Source organism: Camelus ferus, chromosome X, assembly GCF_009834535.1.
Source record: "Camelus ferus isolate YT-003-E chromosome X, BCGSAC_Cfer_1.0, whole genome shotgun sequence".
NCBI lineage: Eukaryota > Metazoa > Chordata > Mammalia > Artiodactyla > Camelidae > Camelus > Camelus ferus.
This window is the reverse complement of record NC_045732.1, coordinates 46,230,653-46,250,498: the sequence shown is the minus strand read 5'-3', so window position 1 is coordinate 46,250,498 and position 19,846 is coordinate 46,230,653. Positions and strand designations below refer to the sequence as shown.

General features: G+C 47.9%; 1 protein-coding gene across 1 annotated transcript in view; it reads left to right on the top strand.

Moving 5' to 3' along the window:
- The first annotated feature begins 1,380 nt into the window (after positions 1-1,380).
- STARD8 (StAR related lipid transfer domain containing 8) overlaps positions 1,381-19,846 on the top strand; it is a 74,035-nt gene continuing 55,569 nt past the window's right edge. The window contains exons 1-2 of the mRNA XM_032476159.1: positions 1,381-1,560; positions 15,303-15,336. Coding sequence (XP_032332050.1) covers positions 1,516-1,560; positions 15,303-15,336 — 79 coding nt within the window. The 5' untranslated portion in view covers positions 1,381-1,515. The remainder of the gene's footprint in view (positions 1,561-15,302; positions 15,337-19,846) is intronic.

Here is a 19,846-nt window from a genome sequence, read left to right as displayed (position 1 = left end):
TACAGACCCTCGAGACAGACCTCTGGATCAAACCACAGATAAGGATGTCCTCAAACATAGGCAGAGGCTGGCTCAAAGCAGGCTTAAGACCTTCTAAGGCCCCAGGATTTGGCCCTTTGCCTGACCAGCTTGAGTCTCTGAAAGGGAAGTAGGGCCAGAGGGAGTAAGTTATTCTGGGCCTTATGATGACATGTACCCCTAGAGATGCAAGCCTGGCCCTTTGCCATGGGGTCCCTGGGAACCTTCTGGCCACCAGCCATGGCACCCTGCCTGCTGAGGCTTGGGGGCGAGGGGGTGGTGGAGAGTCGTTGCTTCTCAATGGCTTCTTGCCCAGAAAGCCTCTAGAAGTTCCTAGTACTAACTCTGTTTCCACTGAAAGAGCTGACTTCACTGCATCCAGAGCAGGGGTTTGAGAGCAGATTCCAGGCTAAACTTCTGGATCTGGAGAGTTCTGAGTATGGGAGTGGATAAAGGAGGGAAGCCATCGTCTCCTCGAAGAAACATTCAGGAAAGGATATAGAGTCAGGCTACCTGAGCTGGGAGAGAGCAGTGATGCCCTGAGGCAGAAGGATGGATGAAATGACCTTTGAGGGCTGGGGGTCTCTTTTGGGCATTCTCTAACTTCCTATAGTTTCCCAGAGCAGCACAGAAGTTCTGAGAGGAGCAGTAATTGTTGTCCAGAATGGAGTTTCTTCCAGACTTGCCCTCTGCCTAACCCTGAACGGGAGCCATACAACAGACTTGAGATTAAGAGACCTATGAGCCTGCCTCTCATTGTACAGCTGGGAAAACTGAGGCCCAGAAAGGAAAGGGGGGCCTCCCCAAAGTGCCAGAGTGAGTTATGATCCCCGACGTTAGGGCCAGGTGGGAGAATGATCCCATATCCTAGGATCCAGAGCCTTCTATCAAAGAAGGTTTCCTGAGGCCACAGACTTTCCCCTGCCACCAACTGTCTCCACAACTCCTGCCTGGGTCCTGCCCAGGTTGAGGGCTCTCCTCCCTGGGCCCTTTTCCTCGGCACTCTCTCCAATGCGCCTGTGTGGTCTGGGTTCTATCCAGAGGCCCCCAGGGAGGGCTGGGGTGTCACTCAGCAGGAGGCAGCAGGCAGGCCAGTGTGCAGGTGGCGGGCCGGTGTGCAGGGGAGCTGGCCAGTGGGCTGGATGCTCCAAGCTTGGGTAATGTTCGGGGAATTTCAGTTGGCACTGCTGTCCAGTCCCAGCCAACTGGTTAACGGTGCTGAGTTTGAATCGGTGACCCGCCTCCCGGTCCCTCCTCCTCAGCTAGCTTCTCTTCCTCCCTCCCTCCCTTCTTCCCTCCCTCGGGCCCTCCCCGGGAGGCGCGCCTGGAGTGCAGGCAAGCAGAGCTCAGGCCCGCCGCTGCTCTCCGCCTCTTCCCTCGGAGCTGGCTGATGGAGCACGGGACCAGGACTGGCTATCCCCGAGCCCCTGGTCCCCTGTAGCTTGGTCCCCAGAGAAGGGGAGGCTCGTGGGCCCTGCCAGTTCCCTGCACACCACCATGCCTCTGCTGGACGTGTTTTGGGCTTGCTTCAGGAAAGTGAAGGTAAGAGGCTGCCCAGACCCAGCCCATCCCACTGCTCTGGGTGGAAGGAGGCAGCTGGGGACCACTGCATGCTGGCTGGAAGGCAAATGGGCTTCTGAGACGGTCTTGTAGCTAGAAAGGCTTGGGTTCAAGTCTTGCCTCTGTCACTTAACCAGCTCTGTGATCTGTTGCTGCTTTCCCACGAAAATAAGTTGGCTAGCTGGCTTTTCTTTTAAAACCTGCCTCTATTGCTTCCCTGGCCTTACAACAAAGGTGAGATTCTTAATCTCTCTGAGCCTCAGCTGCCTCAGCTTTAAAATAAAGACAGGAGGGACACCAACCTCATAAGCTGGTGAGGTTAGTATTATTGTTTACATATTAAATATAGGCAGATGTAAGATGTAATGTGTGTAAAGTTCCTAGTGCAATGCCTGGCATGTTGCATCCTTACAAATAATGAAAACTATTATTACTATTATTGTTACCAATTTCCATCAACATATATTAAGTACCTATGCTGTGCTAGGCACCATAAAGTTGCACAAAAACAAAAAGGGACATGGCTTCTGTCCTCAAAGAGGAGGCAACAAAAGTGACACATCTTTATCAAGCACCTACTCTATGCCATACATGAAGCTAGATAGTCATCCAATAAATGTTTGTTGAGTGTCTACTATATCCTGGGCACGGGGGATACACAAGCACAGCGGGACCCGTGAGGATGTGGAAGGTGTGATTTCTGCTCTCAAGAAGCAGGGAACTGATATCTATTTAGTATCTGGTCTAGACACTGTCAGTTCATTAACTGTGGTGGGAAACTTCACCACAAGCCATTTTTTTCCCTCTTTTATAGATGGGGAAGGTCACTGTGAATGATTAAGAAATATTCACAAGGTCACCCAGATATGACTGGGCAGAGCTGGGATCTGAACTCCTGAGTCCGTACTCTTCTTGACACTATGTGATTTCCCACAGCTGAACTCGGGAGAGAGACTTTTCAACAACCAGCCTGACGATATAGAAGATAAGATGAAAGTCAGGCTGGGACCGTTGGAGGGACTTGGAGAGGTTTCACAGGATGCCACATTTGGGCTGAGACTGAAGCTTGAAGGAAGAGTTTGTCAGTCGCACAGTGGGGGAAGGGCATTCCAGGCATGCCGGGCAGAGGGAACTTCGTGAGCAAGAGTCTGGAGGCAGTTAAGTGGTGGTGGGTTGGGGGAAGGGCTGGTTTTGTTATTTGTCTCAAGTGCAGGGTCTGAGGGGAGAGGAATCAAAGAGGGGGAACCAGGGGCTGCCTCCCATAGAGGGAAGGGTATAGTTCAGTGGTAAAGTGCGTGCCTAGCATGCATGAGGTCCTCGGTTCAATCCCCAGTACCTCTATTAAAATGAATAAATAAACCTAATTATCCCCTTGCCAAAAAAAAACAAAACAAAAAGGGTTTGAAGTTGATCATCCCTAGTAAAGGTCCCAAATGAGACTGTCACTCAGCTAGGGTGAAATGAGAAAAGAATGAGGCTAATGTCATGCAGTTTTCAGAAAGCTAACCTAATTCAACTTAAAGGACCATTCTTTATTTGGAAATGATTATATCTTGTTTATGGGGATGGGGTTCCAATGATCCTTCCTTTATGAAATAGGAGTGTGAGATTTTTTTAAATGTCTGTCCTCAGCAAAATTGAAAAAAATAATTTGCAACACACTGGCTGTTCCCCTACTTATTTATTTAAAAATTATCTTCCTCCATCCATGAAATTCCAAAGTCTGGGGACTGTTGTTTTAGGGGATAGGGGAGGATTTCTGTGAAGTAGGGACAGTTTTAAGTGGACAGTTTTAAGGAAAGAACTCCAGAGGTCTTGGGCGGAAATGGCGTGGAGGAGCCCGAGTGGTGATGTGGAGGCCAGGAAGGTGGCTGACATGGCAGTGAGGATAGTGGGGGAGGAGATGAAGAGAGATGGAGCTAATGATACGAACAGGGCAAGGGGGAAGTGAAAGTGCCAGTGAGGTCTGACGTCATACTGGCACCACTGTCCACTCCCTGATTAACCATTCTGGGTGCTTGGCATGGATTTAAATCCCTTTGTGCTCATTACCTCCAATCTGTCAGACTCCTAGCAAACACTCCTAATCTCTGTCAGCCTCTTAGAAATTGTTGCGGTAGGAGAACCCCAAGAGAAAATCAAGGACCTCTATACCAGGTCCCAGACACTAGTACACATGCACACATTCACTCAGGTGCATGTCCACAGATATGAAACGTGCACATGCATTTGTGCACACTCTTAGCTACACACCCATATGCACAGACACGCCATTCAAGCGTGTGCACCCACACATACACACATACAAGCAAACGCACATAAGCGCACATGCACACAGACGATGCATATCGACATGCATATGGACTCACACACATATGCCCACAGGCACATACAAAGGTCGGCACACACAAAGGTAAGCACACATACACACAAATACATCCTCTCCCATGCACAAGCTTGCAGGGACACACACCAAATAATGGAGACTGTCAGAAGTATGCATCCAGTAGAAAGGCACACGTGCACGCACAGAGCTGTGTCAGACATGAATCAACACACGGCTAGATCTCAGGGGTCAAAGTCAGCCTGCCAGACCAACACACATTTGACACACTTGAGTTTCATGGCTCCTTTTCCAATGCTGCTGCTTTGAGGTCCCAGTCAGATAGTCAGGCCTTCTGGGCTTGCAAACTGAGTCAAAGATATGGGCTGCTCTGAGCCACCCTCTCTCTCTGAGCCAGGTCCCCTGGTGAGAAATGGTATGACTGTGTGGAAAAGGGGCTGTGGCACATGCAAGAGCTGACTTTGGGGAGGGGCTGAAGGGTGACACCTCGGAAGTCAGTGATGCCAGGAATGTTGCAAGAGGTCAGGCCAGGGCCAACAACTGCTTTGAGCTGCACTGGGGTTAGGGACAGCCAAGGGGCAAGGCATTTGGAGGTGAGATGAATCCAGTGTAAATAGTTCTGTACATGTCTGATGTGATGCATCTTCCCTGGAGGCCAATGGGGATCAAGAAGTTATCCATGGCTTCTCAGCACAGCACTATGCACACATACGAGTCCTCCCAGCCTCACACCCATACTTGTACACACGGGACTGTTTTTTGACATGTCCTTTTGCCCTACTCCAGCACCTAGCATGGTGTGATGCATGTAACGAGTGCCCAGGACACGGATCCCGTCTCATGTGACTCACTTTGGATCAGGTGGGCATATCAGGTCCTGGAGGGCACTAGCCCAGGAGATGGAGAATCCAGTTGGAGCTCCATCTCATCTCCAGATGACTTTGAGAGAGTCATTACTCCTTGCTGTCCCTCAGTGATTTCCCCTTATAACAGAGGTAGGTGGTCATACAATTATCAGAGATGGAGAGGTCCAGAGAGGTCATCTGTTCCTCCCTCCCTCTTCCTCCCTCCAAACTACCAAGGAGGAAACGGAGGCTTGAAGAGGGAAAGAGATGTGCCCCAGGTCACCCAGAGGGTCAGGATACCGCTGGATCTACCCACAGTCTGTGCAGTAGATTGTAATCTCCCTACTTGTTCTGTGGCAAAATCCAAAGACAACTTGTCTCTGGTAGAATGTGACAGCAGTCTCAGGTGCAACGTCTGTACACATGCCGCACACACACACACATAAATGCACGTGGTGATAGGTGGTAAGTCGTTCTCACCTACCTGCTTCTATGGGAGGCAAAGCAAATCACAAACAGAAAAATCCCTTGTAAACTGGGAAGTTTCATTGAGGTTAGCCACCCAGTCAGGGTCCAACAGGGTACAGCACTCTTACCCACATCCTTAGTCACACATATGAGCGCATTGGTGCATGAGGGCTCTCCCGAGTTCACCCAAGGACACCTTCTCAAGCCCCCTCTTCTGTTTGCGCTCCAGCAGTGTGTGTGGGACTTTCACATGGCTGTTCTTATGCCTGGCTGCCTGGGCACCTGTTCATAGGGCGCCTGCTTTCAGGCCCCCTCCACAGGCCCACGTTCATGTGGACACAGACACTCATGTGAACACATGTCCTCACATGTGCTTGGTCTCACCCCAGGCCCTCTCTGCCCCCAGGCCAGCTACAGCTTCCCAGTCTCTACCCAGAATCAGCCTGGCAGGATATGGGGTTGAAAGTGTGATAATGATCAAGTGATCCAACAGTTCCACTCCCAGCCTCCAGGATATCTCTACTTTTCCAGACGTTGGCCCTGGCAAGGCCAGTTGGCCACAGGCCATGTGTATTTGTTGGTTTGTATAGAAACTCTCCAATACTTCTGGGTGCCATTCTCACATTCCATGTAGGAGTCCTCTCTCTCATATCTCACCAGGAGGATGGCCAGACACTGTTGCACACCTCCAATGATGTGGAGCTCACCACCTCCTCAGAGAGCCTGTTTCATTTCAGGACACTGCTGCAAGACCCTAAATCAACCTAAGTGTGTGTATGTGTATGTGTGTGTGTGTAGGTGGTAGTGTACACGTGTACATCTGAGACTTGGACATACAGCCACTTCTCAATTACTGGGGCCAAAGAAAAGAAGTATGACATGACTCCCAAGTGATGGGGCAAACTACCTACCAAGGGTAAGACAAGGTCCTATTCCCCATAGAAGGAGGCTTCACCTCTCAGGGCCCCCCTCTGAAGTTCCACAGCCCAGTCAAATAATGTGTCTGAGCTGAGTGGTGGATACTGTCTCCCAACATGGGTGAAAAATCCACACTGTGTGTTGTCCAGGTGTGGCTAATTGTGAATCACCTAGGCATTGACAGATGCCCCATACCTGTGAGGCACAGGTCCATGGGCTGAAGTGAAAGAATGTTGAAGGTTATTGGCACAGATGGACTTAAACATAGATGTGAGTTGATTTCTGGGTGATCTGGGAAGCTTTCCAAGAGGAGCTTCTGGTTCCCAATAGAAGGCAGCTTGGGTGGCGGAAAGAACACTGGACATGGAATCAGACTTACCTGGATGTCATGCACACCTCTGCCACGTCTAGGCTGAATTGTCTTTGTCAAGCCACCTCTCTTCAGCAGATAAGACTTCATGCAGTTGCCAATGAGGTGACGTACATACAAGCCTGGCACATGGCAGGTGTGCAGTTGGATCAGAATCTGAAAGGATGATCTTTGTCGGAAAAGAGAAGGGAGCTTTCTTCGGAGAAGAGTAAGGTTGGAGACAGGTGAACGGGAGGCACAGAGCTGGGGATTCACCCTGGATGTAAGGATTAGGTGTGAATGGTAATGGGAGGTGGGGCCAAAATAAGAGACTTGCAAATTTGTGTGTGGGAGTGGGACTTTGGTGCTCTTGATGCAGTGGAAAGACCAGGACCTCTAGAATAAGAAGACAGGAGTCAAGCCCTTCACTGAGTCACAGCTTGTTAGCTGTGTGACCTTGGGAAAATTACTTTACCCTTCGGAACTTTAGTTTCCTGTTCTGCGAAATGAAACTAATGATTGTACCCACCTCATAAAGCTGTAACGGGACTTCAGTGAGTGAATATGTATAAAGTGCTTAGAAAAGGACATAGTTAGTGAGCATTAAGCATTTTTACTATTTATACACTGGGGAAAATGATAATCCCTACCTCATAGGGCTGTGGTGAGGATCACATGAAATCATGATGACAAGATCTATTGAAATGTTTATTTACTGCTATCTTGAATGAAATGGGGGGGGTGTTTCCCTAGGCTGTGAATAGCCTTGAGAAATTCATTCCTTCACCCATTAACCAAGCACTATTTATTCAGGGCCTACTATGTGCCAGGGCCTGAGGAGAGAGCTAATGGATAGCAAAATAACTGGAGGTCCATAACCTCCTGGAGTTTCCTGACTAGTGGATATAAAATGAGACTTTCTTATACTCCAACCCCCAGATGCCTTGTTCATGGGTCTGACTGATTCCATTCCAGAAAAATTTCATGGTATGAAACCGTTCAGTCAGTTAACAATTTTAGTCTATGTAGCACCAGTGCCTGGCAATCCCGCTTAGTCCTCAAGGCAAAAGAATGGAGTCCAGGATACTTCCTGCAACAGCACAGCCAGAACAATCTTGAAAGTGGGCCCAGCCTAGGGAGGGGATGGGGAACCTCCAGAATTTGCCTGACCTGGACTCCTAATCCTGGCCCTTCTCCCCCTGTTGCCTCGTCTCAGCACAATTGGTGAGGTTTGCTCAAGAGCCATCTAAGATTGGACACTCTTTGTTCTGGGGAAATGGGAGAGATGGGAATGAGCACTGGGGATGTGAGACGGGGAATAAGAAGCAAGGCTTTGACTCTGACTTGTGTCTTGGGTACAAATTCTTACTTTGCCTTCAGCTTCTTTGGTGCCAAAAAGAGGATGAGTGGGGGCTGCTGGGGGTGGAGAACACGCCTGATGATATGGCTGGTGGAGGCAGAAGTAAGTGGGAAAGCCTGCAGATTGGGAATGCCGGCTCCATTTTTTTCCCCCAAAGCACTACAGAAAGTTAGAACTAATATTAGCGAACACGTGTAAAGCACATACTATGTGGTAGACACTGATCCAAGCCCTTCACATATATTAACTCATTTCGCCATCACAATCACTCTGCAAGGCAAGTGCTATTATTCTCAGCATCCTCATTTTTCTTCAACAACAGAACATTTTCGAAACTTACCCACGGCCACACAGCTGTTCAGTGATAAACTTGGGATTTTAAACCCAGGTAATCAAGGTCCAAAGTCCATCCACTATGATTATATAATCTGTGCCTCAGTTTCTCTGCCTATCCAATGAGGAAGGTTTTAAATTGGTTTATCTCAGAAAGTCCTTCCATGTCTCTGAACTTCCAGGCCAAGTGAGGAAAAAAAAAAAAAAAACTCTGCTCCCCAAATGTCAGTGATTTCCACTCAAGGTCCCTGGAGAGGGGAGCTGAGCCCAGGCTAGAGAAATGAGCTGGCCCTCCCCGCATCCCCCAGGGCTGGAGAACAGCTGGAGGTCTGGGAAGCTCTGGGAACCAGGGCCTGGCCTGCATTTCCAAGTCACCAGGAACAATAACAGGGAGCAGCGGCTCAGGCAGCCCATGCTAGGATGTGGGGGCAGAGGTTTCACAGTGGGGTTGGGGAGCCGAACTCCTGGACCCTACCCCTCTGGCCCACCCCTGAGCCGCTGTGGCTGCCAAAGACCTTGGAGTTCAGTTAGACCAGCAGCAACAAGGCTGGGGCTGCCAAGGGGCAGAGGAAAAGAAGTCTTGCATTTAGGGAGTGGGGCTTGGGTCCCTGGAAATGGGTGTGGGTTGACTTTCCCTGGTCTTTCCAGCTCCCCTGGCCAAGTTCCCCTGGGAACTTGAGAGAAGAATGTGACCTCATGAGACAGAGCAGTAGCTGCTAGAAGGTTCTGCTTCCTCTTCCTCCCTCTGAGTCTCAGTTTCCTCATCTGTGACACAGGGAGAATGGTCCCCACTTCATAATTGATTGCCATGATGACTTATAGGAAAGGGCCTGACACATAGGAGGTACTCAGAAAAGCTGAGGCAAATTTGAAGATAGATTGTGGATGGCTCTAGGTGACCCCAAGCCTGTGGATTGGGTCCTCAATTTCCTCATCCATAAAATAGGGAGAAATTTTACCTGCCTGAGGAGAGCCCAGAAATAGGGGCATCCTGTGGAGATAAAAAGACAGTAGAAAACACTGATGTTACTACCCTGAGGCTCAGGAAGTGAGTTGTTTAGGCCATTCCTCCCATGCCTCCCATCCCCTCCCACTCCCCCACCCACTGGCCAAACTAGTTCAGAGTCTGGAAGAGAGGTTCTATTCCACCCTGGAACCACTGTCTCTTCCCTCCAGTCCCTTCCTGCATTCACCCTGTCTAAGGCTTCTCTCCAGGAAGGACTCCCAAGCTCTGGGCAGGAAGGAGGGTCCCTGTTGGCTGGTGGGAAAGTCAAGTCTTTGGGATATAACATTCCTGAGATTATCCAGAGGACCCCTGGGGGTTGCAGCTGTTCACTCTCTCCTCTCTGGCCCAGCTCTCCACCCGCTGTGGAGGCTGGGAGGGCAGTAAGGCCAGAGGTTGGAGAAGGCTGGCGGGAGGGGGGGCCCAAAGGCAAGGAGTCAGGCCGAGAGTTATCCTACAAGCCAAGTGAGGACTGGGGAGCAGGGAAGGAGGAAAATAGGTAGGAAATAAGGCCAAAAGAGCCCAAGGCAGCAGGAACTTCTGACATCGGGTGAGTTACAATATGATACACAGATAAGCATCCCTGAAGCTACAGGTTGGGTACCCTTTTGAGGGTGAGTGAGTGACTGGGGTATTAGACCACCATAGTTCTGGAGGCAAGGATGGGGGAGGAGAGAAGAGTCAGGACTTCTGAGAGGCTCGCACACTCTAAGCTAGTCTGGGACAGCTCGCATCCTCCAAGAAGGGGCAAAATCCCCTCTGGGAATTCCTCAAGATGCTCTCCCAGACTCTGAGTTCTACAAAGGCCTTCTGGAAGTCCTTTCTTCTATCATCCTTTCCCAGCTGGGCTTGTCACTCACTCTCTTCCTTGTGATGAAAGGATAAGAATTGTCAGGGACCCACCTATCATTATAGACAAGTCTGTGGCCCAGCAAAAAACTGGTCAAAGGCACATGGTCAGGCTCAGACTGCCTGCTGTCGGTCAGTCCCACTTTAAACCGTCTCCTCTGCCCTTTCCAGGGAAGAGATTGGCATTCTTTGGGGCTGCAAGTGCCTCACTCTCAGCAGATATCACACCCTGAACAGGAGAACTGGGGTGGGGTTTAAAAGTGACACCATGACACCAAGGCTCCAGTTGAGGACCTGGTGGTAGGCTCGATCCAGCCCCAGCTTCTACACTGCCCTCCATGCAGCCAGCTAGCTCCACACCGGACTGTGAGCTCTTTTAGGGACCTTCCCCTTTTAAGATCTGGACCAACACCACCCTTATTCTAAGCCTAGCCTAGAGGAAGTGGGCTGAGTGCATAGAACACACAGGTACTCTCATACACGTACAAGGAGCCAAACCCACTGCATCCCCTCCAGACAGAGAGACCCCCAAGGGATAGGAAATAGCCACTGAGGGATCAGGGGAGACTGCCTCCCACAGTAGCCACAGTCTGTGTTGGCAACACACAGGCTGGGCCTGGGGGCGGTGAGAGCCCACTCAAGAGGGAGGGAGGGTCAGGCAGTGAATAGGGCTCTGTGTGGCCCAGCTGAGAGGGCTGGGGGAGGCTGGAATGTCAAGAACGTGCTCTCATGACTGACCCAGGCTGGAGCCTGTGGAACTGGGCTGGCCGTGGCCTGAGGGGGAGCAGAGAAGTCAGGCAAGGAAAGGACGAAAAGTCCCCTTAGGCCTGCCCTCAGATAGCAGGGCAAGGGCTGGTCGTAGAGCCTGCAGGCCCAGCAGAGAGGATGCTGGGAAGGTGAGCTCCAAAGCGGCCACTTATGCTGAGGACCCCTCCGGTCTGGACAGAGCCTGTCAGTAGCCTTTGCAGCTGGTCTTCAGACCACTCCTTTCAGAGCTCCTGACTTCTCACCTGGCAACTACAGAAAGTGCTCGGCTAAAACCAGAGAAGGCAGAAAAAGACAAGAAACAGAACAGACGTAGGGAGTGGAAAACTGTCAACAGCTCTCAGTTTCCATCCCTCTTTGGGCTTTAACTCTATCTTCTTCCCTCTTTCAACAGGATTCCCTTTTTTCTCTCCAAAATTTTTTAAAATTATTTTTTAATTTTAAAATGTTTATTTGTTTATTTTTAATTGTATAGTCAGTTACAATGAATCCATTTCTGGTGCACAGCATAAAGTCTTAGTCATGCATATACATATATATATTCCTTTTCATATTCTTTTTCATTATAGGTTACTACAAGATATTGAATATAGTTCCCTGTGCTGTATAGAAGAAACTTGTTGTTTATCTATTTTATATATAGTAGTTAGTATCTGCAAATCTTGAACTCTCAATTTATTCCTACCCACTCCCTTTCCCCCCTGGTAATCATAAGTTTGTTTTCTATGAGTCTGTTTCTGTTTTGTAAATAAGTTCATCTTTTTTGTCTGTTTGTTTTTTAGATTCCACATATAAGTGATCTCATATGGTATTTTTCTTTCTCTTTCTGGCTTACTTCACTTAGAATGACATTCTCCAGGAACATCTATGTTGCTGCAAATGGCATTATTTTATTCTTTTTTATGGCTGAGTAGTATTCCATTGTATAAATATGTCACAGCTTCTTGATCTGTCTCTGTCTAGCCACTCCATCTCCTACTAGATTGCAAGCGCCTCGAGGGCATATCCTCTTGGGTGCAAGTTTGCATCTGCAGGCCCCCCACAGTGCCTACTTCACTGTTGTGAGCAGATGCTCCACAGACACCTCAAGTTCCAGAGGTCCAAGATGAGATTCATTGCAAAAGGAAGATTCCCCTGCTACCTACTACCAACTAGGCCTTTTCCTCTGTTCCAGACCTCAGTTACTTGCACCCTCATGCACCCAGTTGCCCAGGCCAAAAACCTTTGACTCCTCCTGGACTCCTCTCTAATCCTTCTACATCCTATGATTTACTGTGGTTCTACTATGTAGACAGTTCATATATTGGTCCATTCCTTTCTATCTCAAAGGCCACTGCCCCAATCTGCTCCAGCCTTCCTGTCTCTAGTTTTGCCCTAACCTCTCCCACCCCTATTTCCCATCTAGTCTTCACTCAACAGAGTACCATCCTGAAACATAAGCTTGACTTTGTTACTTCCTTGATTAGGCCCCTTCAGTGGCTCCCCACTGGGCTCTGGAGGAGGTTCAAGTTCTATCACACTGATCTACAAAGTTCTCCAGGGTCTGGCCCTGACCTGCTGCTCCACACACATTTCTTGCTCTCCACTGGGCACTCTGCTCTCCAGCCAGACTATACACATGCTTCCACACCTCCCTGACTTCTATGCTCTTCCTTCTGTCTCCCATGCTCTTTTCTAGCTCTTAAATGGAATTGTGATGATTTGTGCATATGGCCTACCCCTGGACTCCACTTGGCTGTGAAGTCCTTAAGGGCAGGGAACATGTCTGATTTATCTGAATCCCTAAGGACCTGGCACGGGGCTTGGCCCTTAGAGGCTCATAGTGAGTAAATGAATGAATGAATGATGAATGAATGAATGAGTGACCACTGGATGGGAATACTGTTGCTGCCAATCCTGATCTTCTTCCAGAATGTCTATTTCTGCAACTGCTGGCCTCCTGGCTCCCATGTTCAGAATCCTCACATGAGAGGAATATGTTCTACAACCAGGAAACAAACAAACAAACAAACAAAAACCCTTCACTCTGTCACAAAACTCTCTGACATAAAAGTTCATACCTCATTTTCCCCTGTAAGCCTTTCAGCTATCAAAATAGTATCAGAGTGGGTTGGGGGTATAGCTCCATGGTAGAGTGTGTGCTTAGCATGCACAAGATCCTGGGTTCAATCCCCAGTACCTCCATTTAAAAAAAAAAAGCTGCATGTATTTCAAAATAGCACCAGGATCAGAGTCCAAAGCAGAGTGGGCCTCATAGTCCTGGTTGAGGCCAGGTTATCCTGGACCCCACAGAGAAAAGAATAGGATGCAATAAACCTGGAAGCCCCATAAGCCCAAAGTGTAAACTTGGTTCTGACATTTACTAGCTGTGTTGCCTTGGGTAAGTCATTTCACTCTCTGGGCTTCATTTTCCTCATGTGACACATGAGGAAATAAATATATATATTTATTTATATATATATAAATATAATAAAACCCACCATGTTTGTGATGGTCGGACAAGGTTACTTATTTGCAATCCATAAATTCCTGTACATATTTAAAGCCTAATTAGCTCCTGAACGATATCTTATACTTATAGTGGGTGAGGGGGTAGGGTGGGAGGGGAGGGAATTTAATGTGAATAAAACAGGATTGCATAGTAACAGTCTGTCCTACCCATCAGCTCATCTCCCAGTTTTCAGAACTGTCACATTAGAACCTCTTGGGGACCTGCTTCTGCCTTCTCTCCTACTCTCTCAGCCTTTCTTTTTACTGACCTTTTGTCCACCACTGAGACCTTTATTGACTTGCTCAATCATGGGTCCACTTTGCAGCTTTGTAGGAGAATTTTTTATCTTTCCCTCTCTATTAGTCTTTCCCCTCTTGTCACACCTATCTCATTCTAGAACTCTCCATCGCCTTCACACTAACTTCCCTTGAGGATTTTGCGATGAACACTAGATGGGAGCACCTCTTACCTTTCCTCTCTCTTGTGGCCAATTGTGGATTGAAGATTCACCAGGTCATCTTGTAGTCTACAAGGATGGATCTGACCTTTGGTTATTTCAGGGTGATCTAGGGCTACAAATCATCATAGTCAAGTATCTGTACCTGGTGTGACCATCACTGTGTAGGGGTAAGAGAGATGACAAATTCTAGGGCAATTCCTCTCCTGATAACCTTTTGGTTGGTTTAGAGACTGGCTGCATGAAGGTAGGAGAACAGGCAAGAAAACTCCTCTACTTCTAAGGGGAATCCTTCTTTCTTTCTTTCTTTAACTATTGAATTAACATCTCTACCACTATCAATTTAGCCCAAGCCACCAACATTGCTTACCTGTACTACTGTAAAAACCTTCTAAGAGATCTCCCTTCTCCCACTCGAGCTCTATGATGCATTCTCCACACAGCAGCCAGAGTGATCTCTTTATGGCAGAAGTCAGATCTTGCCATTCTCCTCTTCTTTTTGCCATTCTCCTGATTATTTGAATCACAGCCAAAATCCTCACCCTGGCCTTCAAAGTGCTGCATAATTCGGCCCTTGACTCTCTAAACCTTTGCCTGAAATCTTCTGCACCTAGATCGACACATTGCTGGATCCTTCTTGTCATTCAAGCCTCTGCTCAAAGTTCAGCTCCTCTAAGAGATGCTCTCTGATCACCTTTTCTAAAGCCTCCTCCCCCCACCCATGTCTCCTACCCTATCACTCTACCTCATCTTGTTTTTTAAAGTTTCTCTTTCTTGGTTCTTAGTGATGTCTGAAATGTCCTTATTGATTTATTTGTTTACCTATTTATTGTTTATCCCTGCTCCCTGAGGACAGGGTCCTTATCTGTCTAAACCACTACTATATCCTTAGTGTCTAGCATAGTGTAAGGCATGGGTGTTCTAGAAATATTTCTTAAATTAATTAATTTATAATATGCTTCATCATTTTAAAGACGCTCTTGCATCTATTAATTTCTCACAAAGCCTTTGAGGTTGGGATTATTACAATCCTAGTCTTCGAGATGCAGAAGCTGAGGCTCAAGAGGTTATGGGTCATGTCCAATATTACATAATCAATAAGTAGGGGACAGGAGCCCTAAAATTGAGCTTTCCAACTCCAAATACTGATTTTTCTACCAACATCGCATTCCTTGCTTCTTACCTGGCTGATGCTATACCCAAGATGGTTTGTTCCAAGCAAATGCTTGTCAGGACTTGAAATAGTACTGTGACCTGCACAGACTGCCTCTGATTTCCTGACTTGGGGTGTTCTCTATTCCACAAGAGTGACGTGAACCAGTGGACTGGGAGATGGTATTATGGAATGAGCAGCCAGGACTCTGGGCTTCTGAGCTTCCCTTTGCTCCCTCTTTGTACTTCATTTCCCTCTTCTGTAGGCCTCTGTGTGTCTTTCTGTAAAATGGGTAGATTGAACTTGCTGATTTCAAAGATTCCTTGAGTTCTGACATTGCTTGGGGCTCTGCAATGCCTTGATTTCTTCTTCTTTTTTTTTTTTTTCAGTGTTTCCCATTGCTGCAGGGGAGGAAGAATGCTGGTAAGTGCCTGAGATGGGGCTCACAAGTGGTGTGCGATGGCACTGAGCTTCTCAGTGGTCCTCAGAGACTAGCTGATCAGGTCCCTGGAAGGTGGAGCTGTTGGCCTAGATGCCGAGGCTGGAGATGTCCTCTGTCTCCCTCCAGTGGGCATTTCCTGGGCTCCTCAGCCTGGTCTTTTGGAAGTGAGTGGGGATGCAGAACTTCTCTCTTTCTCACATGAAAGGTTTTCTCCGGTCTGGGAGCCCAGGGAGGGCTCTCCCTGTAGAGCTATCAGCAGGTGGCAACCACCCACATTCTCCCCTTGTTCTCAGATGCCTTCTTTCCACTGGGAGGTATATTAGGGGCCGGAGATTCATTGGGAAAGGGAACAGGTAAGGGGAGGTTGAAAGAAAGAGACTTGTTATTTGGCATTCAGTGTCTGTGATATTCCCAACACTGGCTTTCAGTGGAAGACTTCCAAGAGGGTGACTTAGGAGTGAAGGGATATATATAACTGACTGCTTATCTGCCTTCTGCCTCTGGTGTCCTACTTGGGTGTGGACAAGTGGGTGGCATTCTGGAGTGACTCCCTTCTGTTGAAGAGGACACAGTTGTCTAGAGGGGGATGGCTGCTTTGGGGAGAAGGAGAAAGAAGGATGCTGGCCAGGAGTGAATTTGCTGCCAGAGCCTGAACTCCTGGCATCAGCTGGGCTTTGCTGAGGTCATCTAGGTCATCTTCCTGGCTCCAGTCCAATCTCAGCCATTCCCACCAGCTTCAGTTTTTCATCAGGATGAGCTCATGACTTGAAAGAGCATGGCTGCGAGATGGCAATGAGGGCTGGGGGTCAACAAAACAGAAAGGCACCAATGAAGAAGTGGCATGCAGGGGGAGGGTATAGCTCAGTGGTAGAGCATGTGTTTAGCATGCACGAAGTCATGGGTTCAATCCCCAGTACCTCCATTAAATAAATAAATAAACCTAATTATCTCCTCCCTCCCCCAAAAAATAAAAAATAAAAAGTGGCATGCTGAGGGCCTCTGCAAGGCATCTTGGGAAGATTTTGGAAGAGACAACTTGAGCCCTTGCTTCCGGGGGCCTCCCCAAGTCACTGGAGCTGGTTTGGAAACAGTCTTACCAGGAGGCGGAGAAGGAAATCTGGTGACCTCCCAAGGAATTTTCCACCTTGGGACCCTGAGTTCTTGGGTGGTGGTGGCAAAAAAAGAAGAGCCAGCAGGGTGAGGTGCTTATTTGCATTGCCATGACAGCAGATGAGAAAAGACCTATTCTGAAGCAGGAACACTGCTTTGATCAGCATACAGCATACATCTGCTTCTCTGCACCCACCCCCACTCACCTCCCCATCACCATTCCAGGGCTTCTTGCTGAGCACAGTTCCTGCCTTGCAACAGTGACTTCTGGGGGCACAAGATCTGTGGGCCACCCATAACGGGGGAAGGACAAACTTCTCCATTTCAGGAACACCAGCTGCAAAGGCTAAAAAGAAACCTTCAGTCCCTGAAATATTGACCCCCTCCCTCCCAGACGAAAGCACTCGCAGCTGCCAAGTTGTCTCATTAGAACACAACGTCTGTGCCAGGCTGAGTTGCCAGCGCTGAATCCCCGGGAGGGTGGGCACCAGGTGGCTGAGTGGTTCTGTGGTTTCTAGAAGAAAGAGGATTGTCTTTTAAAGGGTAGGGCTGGGCAGAAGAGGTTGCCACCTACAGAGCTGAGCTGGGACTGGTTTTTGTGCTACCTCTTTAAGTTCAAGTTGAAAAATGCCCATTTAAGGGTAAATGTGAACATATTGTCTCAGAAGGATCCAAAGACAATTTGACACAAGTTATGAGTTGATATGGATGTGGCAAGGGAAGCAGCAAGGCAGTGAAAATCAAGGGACCTAGATTGTAGTTCAAATTTCAGAACCAATTCACTGTGTGAATCAGGGCATGGGACTTTTGCTCTCTGGATCAGGGGCCTCATCTATACAATGGACAGATGATTATCTCCTAGGGTTCTTGGGTGGATCGTAAGAGATAGTGCATTAAAAACATCAAAGGGCTGAGCAAATGGGATTATTATTGAGATTTCACTCAGGGAGGGAGAGAACTCTTGATTTGTTTTTATGATTGATTTATTTTTGGATAAGGTAATGCCTTCACGTGTTTCAAAATTCAAGAGGTATGACGATTAAAATTCTTCCCACCCCTGTTTCTTAACCACTCAGCAATCCTCTTGGATGTGACCAAGGTTTTTAGCTTCTTGGGCCCTTGATGAGTTAGGAGGTTAAAGTACTAGACAGGACTTCAGTGGAGGCTGGAGCTGCCTGATTTGGGGTTGGGGGAGGGTTGAGGGGAGTGCACTGCAAGGGCAGTGAAGAAGAAACTGTGGGGAAGGAAATGTGGAGCGGTGGTGGGAGAAGCATTTGTTTGGGAGTCAAGAGGCCTGGGGTAGTCTTGACTCTACAACTCATGGTGAATGAACTTGAGAATCTTCCCCTCTCTGACTCTCAATGTTCTATCTGCACAAATAAACTGTTGTGTCCTCACGTGCCATTCTTACAAGTTCCACCAGAGTAGAACAAAAGTGATCAAGAGGAGGACCTACCAGAGACTTTTTAGAGAAGAAAAAGCTGCAACACTGACTCAAAGCTGACAATCGAGTATGATTTACATATATAATCTTCTTATTAAGATCAGTCAATCAAAGATTTCTCTGACACACTACTGCTCCTATCCTAGTGGCTTCAGTGACAGGGCAAACCTTTGGCACCATCTGCATGGGAGAACATTAGAAATGTCCAACTGGCTTCAACATATGTAGTGCTGCCCAGGACCAGGAGGATGGCTTGAATGCCCTTTGATGGTCCTGCTATCGTGGGGATCACTGTCACTATTCTTGGAATCCACTAGCACAATGTTTCCCAAATTTCACTTACTTGTGAACCAGCCTCACAGTGTTTGCTATCACTTCATCTGGTGCCATTATGTACTTATTATTTTTCTTTAACTCAACCGGATTTTAAACAAGAACCTCACTTGAAGCCCTCATATCTATGAAATTAGGGTTTGAGGTACTAGTTACAGCTTTCCTAATACATATTGAATTACATATATATCTATCACAATTCAAAACATCAGTGTTTCACTCTGAATCACCCTGTGCATATATACCGAGCACTGGAAAATACAGAGGCAGTGGTGACACAAACCGGCAGGTTGGTGGGTGGGTAGCGTTGGCCTTCAGGGCTCACTCCAAGACCCACTAGGTATTCCCAGGTTTCCAGCATCATTCCATACTCCTTCTAAAGCCTCACATTGTGCTACTTACTGTGAATTGCTGCTGAGATGGAAATAGATTCTGGAGCCTAAAATGAGCCCCCTCCCTTTAAACAAACTCCACAGTTCTGAACTGCCTCTCAGGTACTGCAGTGAGAACACTTGACTGTGGCACCGGAAACTCTAGGTTCCAGTTTTAGCTCTGTCCTTTGCCAACTGTGTGACCTTGGGCCTGTCACTTCCCCTCTCTGGGCCTTAGGGTCCCCAAATCAAAAATGAAGAGTTTGGTCTAAATGATCTCTAAGTTATCTTGCTGCTCTGAAATTCAATGACTCCTTGACTTGTAGACCCTACACTTCTGATTAACCTATTAGCTCCCCTTCCCAGACCCCGACTGAGGTGAGGAGGCTGTCGACCTCCCCTCCCACTGCCCTGGCACCAAATCCTCCCTGAGGCCCCATGCTCCCGGTACACAAAGCGCCTTTTGTTGCCCAGAGCCATTCAGGGCTCCTCTCCAGGCTTCTGCTGAAGTGGCTGCAACAACCTGGGGGGTAATAGTTGGACTGTAACAAGAGCCCTGGGTTCCCCAACCCAACTGGCTCCAGCCTGGCTGCAGGCTTGGCTTCGGCACCAGACTCCGTCCATCAGCTGCCCCAGACCCCTCCCTCCAGCTCTGAGAGGGCAGAGAAATTTTATTTAAAAGGCAGAAAATAGAAACCAACCCATTTATTTAAACGCATTTATTTAAGTTGCTATTGGGTGTCACTTCTAAGGCAGAAACACCCAGCCTATGAAAATCATCCTCTTCATCCTAATTCAATTAACTTCTTTGATTTTGAAAATGACCAAACCGTTATTGTGACTAATTCTTGACAGACCTGGCCATTTAACATTTGCTATTTTATGTAGAGCATTCACTGGGCATAGCTTATCTAGCATTTGACCGATATTTTACCCAGCAGTTTGGAGTAGTATAAAGATCTGCTTAGTTAGGGGGTATCTGGAATTGATTATCATTTGAGACAGGAAATCTTTCAACCATGGGCTACAGTGAATTCAGCCAAGACAAAAACACTGGACTGTGACTTGAAAATTCTAAGATCTAACCCCCAGTCTGACATTAACTCCTTCTGTGACCTTGAGTTAGTTGCCTTTCCTCCCTAGGCCTCAGTTTCCTTGCATGAAAAATGAGAAGGTTGAACTAGAAGGTCCCAAGGTCCTCTGTACTCTACTCTGTGTCATCCTCCACCTTCT